General features: G+C 34.3%; 1 protein-coding gene across 3 annotated transcripts; it reads right to left on the bottom strand.

Moving 5' to 3' along the window:
* Window positions 1-1457: 1457 nt before the first annotated feature.
* LOC149129110 (uncharacterized) lies at window positions 1458-8488 on the bottom strand. 3 transcript variants are annotated; one of them, XM_089346785.1, is made up of 2 exons: window positions 7423-8488; window positions 1458-6887 (listed from the first exon to the last, which is right to left on the bottom strand). In XM_089346785.1, exon 2 carries the CDS (start codon window positions 5359-5361, stop codon window positions 4786-4788), a length of 576 nt encoding a protein of 191 aa, XP_089202911.1. In that variant the 5' UTR covers window positions 5362-6887; window positions 7423-8488; the 3' UTR covers window positions 1458-4785. The 3 variants fall into 3 exon arrangements, with proteins under 3 accessions (XP_089202911.1, XP_089202910.1, XP_089202913.1); XM_089346784.1 differs by having other exon boundaries at window positions 1458-7577; window positions 8307-8488; XM_089346787.1 differs by having other exon boundaries at window positions 8307-8488.
* Window positions 8489-9925: the final 1437 nt, after the last annotated feature.

Raw genomic sequence — 9925 nt, 5'->3', positions numbered from 1 at the left:
TGTTATCTCTAGCATCATGTACGACCACCAGTTGGACAATATTTCTACAAATATTTCTTAAATTGTCCTTCATAAAAACACTACAAAATATAGTCTGACGGGCTGTTATTTCTAGCATGATACCAGACCGCCTGCAGTAAAATACATTTTATAGACACTTCAAGTGTTTTGTTTTTATTGAAAAGCAACACAAATTGGACGGAAGCTGCTTGTTGTTTGTCGAAAATTCGTTACATATAAGTGAAATTCCTTCACTTATACAAAATAAAGGATAAACATAGTGAATTTGGTTTCTATTTCGGGAAGAAGACTGACCATATTTGTGAAAAGTTTTTACAAATGCTTCTTTTCAATTTAGTAAAACAACGCAAATTTGAGTGCACTTGGCAGTTATTTCTAGCATGATGTGAAATCATCCCTAGGACAAGTCTTTTTATAAATGTTTCTTCAATTATCCTTCAAAATGTGGACTATTTAATTTCATTAATTATGAACTACAAAGTTAATTAATTAATTAATTTCTAATCAACATAAAATAGAAACAAATTTTCAGGCGAGTCTGAAAATATATTTCGTTTGTAAGAAAATAGCATCTCTTGGAAATAAAAAAAGTGTCTCTGCTATTCTGTTTTGTGGTGAGAATGTAGCCAACCTGGCTTGTGTGTCATGCCAACCTACATCTTTGAACATAGCGTAAGGTTCCATACAGACGGCTACGTGAACCTGCTGGAGACAGTGGAGAAACCTTGCTGAAGAAGGATACTGCCAGAAGGCTACATATGCAGCAGCAACATTTGACTACTTGTCATACTTCCCCCAAACAGTCAGAAGTGGTTGTTACAGAATTTCTACCATTTCTCCAGCCCTAAATCCTGGCCTCCTAATTCTCCTGATTGTAATCCCCTGGATTATCATTTGTGAGGCACAGTTGAGAAAGACACCGACTCATCTCTTTCAACATCAGTGCTGAGCTGGGGTGGCCAAGATGAACGTGTTTGAAGATAATTTGAGGGACCAAGTTCTGCCAGGTTCTGGAGCTGCCTTCAGACCATGGGGGTGGCTACTTTGAGTAAACTACCGTCTCCCAGCCATAATCTAGTTGATATGTTTTGATCTTTTAATATACTTTTATTCTTGAATGGGATACTGTGGTTTGTGTTATTTTTATGCAAACCGTCAAATTTAACCCAAACACCCTACATGTATCAAGCCACATGTTACATTCATCACACATAGAATAAATGACACGAGAAATACATCACAGGTGAACCAGCGTTCGTTTAGAATTATCAGCTAAACAACTATTTTGAGTTCTTAATACATAAAGACAGAGTGTAGTTGTTGTGCATCATGTAAATATCTCTGAGTAGACAGGATAAGAGAGAAATGTTACATCTGTAACAGCCAGCAAAGAAAGAGATGAAATCACATTTTTATGTCTCTGACATTACTGACACAAGTCATGTTGCTTCTGTTACAGGTGTCAAATAAAAGAAAGAGAGCATTCTATTTACTGTTCCATTTCTATAAAAATTTCATAGCTAAGCTAGTTTACAGTAACAAAAGATATTTTATAGGTTATCTTGGCTGAACTGAATTTAACCTCACATGCTGAAGAAGTGGATAAGTTTAGCAGATTGGAACGGAGTTGACAATGGATAATCAGGAAGTTGGCAGAGTGCAGAGCCAGATAAAAAAAGTGAGGAAAAGTCTACAGAAACATTCAGGCTACAGTTTTACTTCCTGATCTGGAATGCAGGATCAAATTACTTCATACAGATATGAGGTAGTATGAAAATGTTTCCAAACTAGTTGTGTTCTGCCACTTTTGGCAACTGGCCTGGAAGTCATTTTGTGTGAGTCAAGGTCCTTCTGCTATTTGCTCTTGATCTTGACAATGGTCTTAAAACATTAACCTTTGAATAGCATTTCATATTTGTCCTATCATTCCTCTTTCTTTTTAGAATCACTGAATGCAAGTTTGTCATTATCTATCTCCATACACATCCCAAACGTCAATTTCTGCAAATTAGAATACTTCATATGTTTGGTCCTCAACCTGTTGAATATTGGCATACCTCTTTTCATTTTGCTTGTTCCTTGCTAAAGTGTCCTGTTTCCTGGCTTCTCTTCTAGCTACCAACAGCAACCGTTCATCCAAGACTGCTTCTTTGTTTCTATTGTTCTATAAACTTCTCTGTTCCACCATCATGTCATCCTTCACCTACCTGACATTTTGCACCAGCCACAGATTTCTTCTGCAGCTCTACATGGGTTGTCTCATCAGGACTTCCAGTTGTCCACTCTCTCCTTCTTTTCATCAAAGTACATCTCAGTCTGCAGGATCCATGAGCTTCCAAGACTTACTGTTCCAGATTGGTTGGAATTTCTTTCTTGCTCTCAGTCTCAAGTCACTAACTGCTAACCTATGTTGTAAAGACCATTCTTTGCCAGGGAAAGACTTTGCATTCACACTAGTGTCTGCCTATCCTGCACTCTGGTTATAATGTAGCCAATCTGGCTTGTGTGTCATGCCACCCAACAATACTAAATATGGAGTGAGGTCCCATTTAGATGGCTACGTGAACCCGCTGGAGGCTGTGGAGAAACCTTTCTTAAGAAGGATACTGCCAGAAGGCTATACCTGTAGAAGTGTTTGTCATACTTCTGCAACATGTCTCCAAAGTGGCTATCAGAGAATTTTCTAGAATGAACTGAATTTAACCTGACATGTTGAAGAATTGGATAAGTTTATCAAAGTGGAACAGAGTTGACAATGGATAGTCAGAAATCTCCTCCAAAATGTTGTTTCTCAATTTTCTGAAAATCTTTATAATTTCGACACTTCAAAACCTATCTCTGTAAAGTTTAATTTAAAGAAACCATTATTCAGAAACTAACAAGGAATCAGTCTGGTGTGGGGCACTAAACTATACATATGCCTCATGTTCTTCCTTTACGCTTTCTTGTGTTGTATTTCATGTCATTGTTTATGTATATATTTGACAACTTTACAATATTCTTGAATATAAAATAAACTAGTAACTTATGTTATTATATAAAATATTTAATGAGCGAAGCATTTACAAGACAATCTATATATATAAAAATGAGAATGTGTGTCTGTCTGTCTGTCTGTCTGTGTGAATCCCTAAAACTCGAGAACTACGCAACCAATTTCATTCAAATTTTACACATGCCTTACTTAGGGTTCCAGTTGTGTTTTAGTCAAAATAAATTATTAACTTCTTGCAGAGTTCGAGCACACGGCAACATAATATCTCCTCCACTATTTCAGTATTACGTGTCAAAAGTGAAACAAAAACACTCATGTCAAATACTTTCACTTTAAAAATGAAACTATTCCACTAACTGAAACAATCACATTTCGATACTGTAGTGACAGATGCTTTCACAGAGAGAGAAAGAGAGAGAGAAAGAGAGACAGAAGGAGAGAGAGAGAGAGAGATGTATATGTATACATATACATGTACACCATTTCGATACTGTAATGACAGATACTTTCAGAGAGAGAAAGAGAGAAAGAGAGAGAGAAAGAGAGAGAGAGAGATGTATATGTATACATATAGATGTACACGTATATGTATATATATATAGATCTATACATACATGTATATGTCTACATATGTGTAGATGTATATATATATATAGATGTACATGTAATATGTACACATATATACATATATACATGCATACAGATATCTATACATATATACACCCATCACACACACATACACATGCACACAAAAACACACATTAGTCATTTGTTTTCTTATCCAAAACTACGTCAAAAGTACTGAATGGATCTTTATGAAATTTGGAAATTATATTCTTTGCATAACGGCCATAACTCCCATGAAAATTCATATATTTTGATGTTAATGAAATTTTAACCCGAACATAACAGATGAGCATTATTTAGAAAATGATGTCACACGTTATCGAGGCTACCATTCTTTCTGGATGTGCAAAAGGGGATGACGTCTTTATTCCAAGAATTCCTCTTACTCCATCAGGAGCAGACATTCCTTTTACATTCAGAAGACTACAATTCCCCCTTCGTGTGACTTTTGCCATGTCCATAAACAAATATCAGGGTCAAACACTGTCTGTAGCTGGTCTTCTCTTGGAAGAGCCCTGCTTCTCACATGGACAACTGTATGTTGGCTGCTCAAGAGTGGGCAGCAACAAAAAACCTATTTGTATATGCTCCACAAGGGAAAACAAGGAACATAGTTTACAATGAGGTGTTATAATCACAACAGCAAGAAAGTATGTACATGATCACGTTCTTTTACGAAACTTCATTGACTTTCATATATTCATATTGATATACATATATATACGTGTGTTTGGGTGCGTGTGTGTATATACATCTCTATATATAAAGATGATGCGTAGTCTTGACAGCGTTTTTAGATTTCATTATTCTCTTTAACCCGGGCAACGCCGGGTATTTCTGCTAGTAAACAATAAATACATTGTAATTACAAGATGCAACACTCAAGAAAGAATAATGTATAGGGTTGTTATGAAGAGATTTGGTGTAGAGGTTCTTACATCAATTTAAAGGAATCTGCATGAATGGTCAAGAAAGGAGAGGGAGAAAAATATTGCAAAAACAAAACAAAGAAACTAAATTTTTTGGAAATACTTTAGTCATAATTTCCATTGCATAAAACAGAGGAATATTAAACAAATACAGCAAACAAAAGACTATAGAAACTACATTTTTCCTTTTTCTCCTGTATGAATATGTTTGTGTCATGTTAAGTTACTATTCTGAGAGAATGATCTACCACAGATATCACAGTGATAGGGTGTCTCTCCTGTATGAATACGTTTGTGAGTAGATAAATTGAAACTTTGAGAGAAAGATTTACCACAGATCCCACAATCATATGGCTTCTCACCTGTATGAATACGTATGTGTTTCTTTAAAGTATTACTTAGAGAGAATGAGTTACCACAGACAGCACAATGATATGATCTCTCTCCTGTATGAATACGTTTGTGTGTAGTTAAGTGAATACGTTGAGTGAATGATTCACTACAGACATCACAATGATATGATCTCTCTCCTGTATGAGTACATTTCTGTACAGCAACAGCATTTCTGAAAGAGAATGATTTACCACAAATATCACAATGATATCGTTTCTCTCCAGTATGAATATGTTTGTGTCTAAATAAGTTACTACACTTAGGGAATGATTTACCACAGATATCACATTCATATGACCTCTCTCCTGTATGAGTACGTTTGTGAGTAATCAGGCTACTTTTCCGAGAGAAGAACTTTGTACAGATATCACAGTCATAAGATCTCATATCTTTCATTATGTCTTCAGGGAAGATAATTGCTCCTAACCCCTTGCCCTTTCAACAGGGATCACCATTACAATTCTTTTCCCCTCTTTTACTTTGCAACACAAAATGAAATATGTAATTTTCCTTTCTTTAAAATGTCTCCATTCAACACAAACAAAAGAAATTAATGAATTTAAAGACTAACAGTGGAACCATATTTACCCTGTGTTTATGATTTTCTTTTTATCCTGTAATCATAATTACAGAGTAAATATAGTTCCACTATTGTTTTTAGATTCAATGATGTTTTGTTTGTGTCAGATAAAGTCTGAAAATAAAGTAGTTTCATTTTCAAATGAAACTGCTGAAAAGATATGTTAATATGCAGTTTCCACACATAAAATAGTGAAGGTAAATTGCCCTTAAAAAAATGAAGGGATTCTGTGATAGAAACCTGGAGCTGACAACAGTGACATCCCAGAATTTCATGTAAATAATGTATGTAATTATAACTAATGTATCCAATGCATAAACGTAAATATATTTAATATGAAAACTGAACATGTATTTTATATAAGATGGAAACAATCACAATTGCAGGGAAAAAAAAAAAACAGTTATTTATGCACGAATTTAGATTCCTAAAGATTTATTCTCGATCTCTAAATTTGTTTCGCTGCAGATGTTCATGTACATGTGGAGTGAATAAATGATTACTGGGCACAATGTCTGTCTGTGTGATAAAAAGCTTGCTTTCCAACCACCAAGTTCCAAGTTCAGTCCCACTGCATGACCACCTTGGGCAAGTGTCTAGTAATGTAGCCTGAGGCCAACCAAAGATGTAGGAGTTGATTTGGTAAGCGGAAACTGAAGGAAGCCTGTCATACATATATATATACGTGTGTGTGTGTATTTGTTCCTCTGTCTGTTTATCTCTGAATGATCACTTAAAAAATTGGTGTTGCTGTATTTAGTTCTGCGTAACTTAGCGGTTCGGCAAAAGGAACTGCAAGAATAAGTACCAGACTAAAAAATAAACCTCGATGTCGATTTGTTCAAAGGCGGTGCTCTAGCATGGACACGGTCAAGTGACTGAAACAAGTAAAATAGTAATTCCGCATTGTCACTTTTCTTCTTGATGGACATCCATCACCCGTCTACGGATGCTGACATCATTTGGATCAACAAACCTGAGTGAATCGTTGACAATTTAACGGGTATACAAGTTGCTGAGGCCCACCGCAATCGAATATCAAAGATGTTTCATCAAATATTTGCATATTACTGTCGTCACTTCCGGTTTCTATCGTAAAATACACTTTTTAGGGAACAATTTTTCTTTCACAGAATATTTTTATTTAGCAACATATTTTTACAAGAATAAAAGAAAGAAAAAAGATTAAAAGTATAAAAGATTAAACCCCTCCACACCCATCTACTTGTTAATCCTGCCCCAATTCTTTCTTTCCCTTTGTTTCGTTGGAGAGGTAGTTCCCTTTTTTCTGTTGATAATTTCATCTTTTATACTTTCCATGTTTTCTCTTTCATCTCTTCCTCTAAAAATGTTGCCAAATAAAAATTTATATTTTATTATACGAACAAAAATAAAATCATCGATTTATTTCCATGCTTTCATGACGTTATACTACACTACACCCAAGAATTGTAATCGTATTCTGTGTCTTAAAAGCGGATGGTAATCAGATTTTCATAGAAGGCCTCACACTCACATCATTTTCAAAAGCGTGGTGAAGAGAATTTGAAAAATTCCCCCTCAAAATGAATAATATCCTATTTATATGGACGAGCTATACAGATGCTACACCTTACTGGCATAACTACAGGGTTTTACCCGCCCCCCCCCCCGACTTTGGGAGGTCATAACTTTCAGAAAAATGAATATGTTTTAATGAAATTTTCTATGCATATAGTATTTACTATGTAGAATCCGAATATACAAAAATTTCCGGTGAAAGTGTTTTGGAATGGGGGTGGGGGGACAATTTTCGGAAATTCCAACAGAGTCCACTTAAATTCTTCTTAACCTCCAGGAAAATTAATATTTTTTCGTGAAATTTTCTACAATTATACCTTGATGTATGTACATTTCGAGCATGTAGGAATTTGGAAGGAAACAACTGCAGGTTATTTTTGAGAAGCGTTCCCCACTCGGTGGTGTTTCGGAGCAAGTCGTCCATATTTGTTTCATTTTTCTCTATTATGTGCGTATGTGCATCCGTAGATTTCTAGACAGTGAAGAGAAGCCGTCATAAGAAAACTTTCGTTAAAAATAACATGCACATGATTTTTTTTTTTTTTTCTCAATAGAAGTAAATTCCAAAGTAAACGTTTCTAGTAAAGAAGTAGAAGAGAACAGGAGCAAAAATAGGAATATACACGCACGGTTAAATATAGAAACTATCACAGTGTCGCTTCCCGAAGAATTTTAAAATGTTAGCTTTCCGAAACATTTTTTTTCAATCTTGCCAAAACACTAACTGAAACGTACTTTCAGAAAATTATATTTCAAATTACCTATTTTCAGTAATTCATGCGGAAACAAATTTCCATTTGGTTAGGCACACATCGATAGTAATACAGAGAAACAATCTATAAATTAAAATACAATATTGGTTTCTAAATATTTCAGTGGTTGGAGTGTATTTGAGAATATTTCTCAAACTAAAACACAACAAACTAACGAGGTAACGATGGAGAGGGCAGAAGGCATCTTCCATAGCTAGATATAGCAGCCAAATCTCAAACAAATAAGACATTTCTCTTCCTGAGAAATATCAACGAAATATCGCACAAATCGCAGAATAACCTCTTTCGTAGCTAGAAATAACAGCAAAATTCCGCACAAATCAACTATATCTATCTTCCATAAAACAGAAAAGACAAAGAATCGAGGCGCCAAAACCGAAAGTTTACAGAATTAAAATCATTGAATATTTTCATTGCTTAATACTTACGGAAATATTTCATAAAGGATGGTATTGTTATATATGTATGTGTTTGTGGTAGTTGAGAAATACATTATGAGAATAAATAAATGTATTTTCAACTATTTAAAAGAAGTTCTCGCTTAAGACATTTAAGGAGATCAAGTGGAAGCACTTTCAATGCACATGCGTGTTCTGGCGGAAATATGTAAGGTACTTAACTCTGTTTACATCCCTTTATGTTTCAGTATATTACAGCTAATAAATTGACGTACGTGTTTTTATTTTTGATTTTATTGACTTTCCTATCTCACGCTGTTATACGTCGCTGCTCACTATGCCCTTCCAGTTCTTTCGGGGCTAATGCAGTTTCGCACCTCTTCTTGAAAATTGTATTTTTTCGAAAAAAAAATTTCTGATCCCTACGTTTTAGATGTTGGAGATTACAAATAAGCAAAATCAAAAAAACAAATACCACTCCCTCCCCCCAACTATCACACACTCTCCGTTAAAATTTTGAACTTTTTCGAATTTTTTTTTCCCCCTGTTTTCGATGATGGAGATTCCGAATATGCAAGAAACCACGTTTTCTAAATTTTAAATTCAATAAGCATATATAGATATGTGTATGAAGAGAGAGATAGATATGAATGTCTTCCTGGGGCTAAAAACAACAGTATCACCGTCCTCTGTTGGACCGCCACATTTAGTTGACAAATATATTTTATGAATAAACGGACAGTTATAAAAACATAGACACATAAATATATAATGAGTGAAAATGTTCAAAATTTAAAATTGAAGGAGGGGGTGAAATATGAGCCCCTTATTAAAAATATTAATTATTAAGCATTAATGTTTGTTTCTCATAAAATAGTGTATATTTAATTTACAGTAAATAATTATTTACGATTATTTAAGGAAAACAAAAGTAAAACGCAAATTCTTTTCACTTTAATGTTTTTGTCTGTATTTAATTTCGATTTGCATATATTTGACAATTTGCTACGATCTTTTTAAAGTAAACAAAATCAAAAATTTTAACATAGGAATTCGAAAAAATTTTTTTTTTAAACAATGGATTTTTCAAGGAGAGGTGCGAAACTGTATTAGCCTCGTTCTTTCTTAATTCTGGTATTCTTTACCATCTTGGCCCAAATATTTTAAATGAACCGCATTAGATCATTCAGGCAACGTAAATATCTTAATTAGACATGTTTGGATTCTCATGGGAATGGAACTGTGTAACTGTGACAATTCATAACAACAAAAATTATGTTCATCCCCGTCTGAAGTGGGGTTTGTTTTGTAGGTTTTAGCTACAATTAATTCATTCTTTGTGTCTCCGTTTTTTAGGTTTTTGTTTACAGTTGCTTGACCTTTCTTTTTTACTTGCTTCTTACAGCATGAAGTAATATGGTTTACAGTCAAACTTCTTTCCATATTAAACAAAAATTCATCAATCAGTAAATCTAGATTTATTCATACATGAAAAGAAATACAACACTTTTGAAGAAAAGCCTGTCCAAACATATTTTACATCGCTACATCTATATCTACATCCTTGAGATAACTTACATCTGTGATGTTTTTAATATCGATAATTTCTTGGGAATTTTGAATTTATTTTTCAAGCATTCTGATCTGCA

The sequence above is a fragment of the Octopus bimaculoides genome, unplaced genomic scaffold (genome assembly GCF_046866305.1).
Source record: "Octopus bimaculoides isolate indiv1 unplaced genomic scaffold, ASM4686630v1 contig153, whole genome shotgun sequence".
NCBI lineage: Eukaryota > Metazoa > Mollusca > Cephalopoda > Octopoda > Octopodidae > Octopus > Octopus bimaculoides.
This window is presented reverse-complemented; position numbering and strand designations above follow the sequence as displayed.

Coding starts and splice junctions, on each gene's coding strand:
- LOC149129110 (XM_089346785.1), bottom strand. CDS start 5,361: ATGAAAGATATGAGATCTTATGACTGTGATATCTGTACAAAGTTCTTC.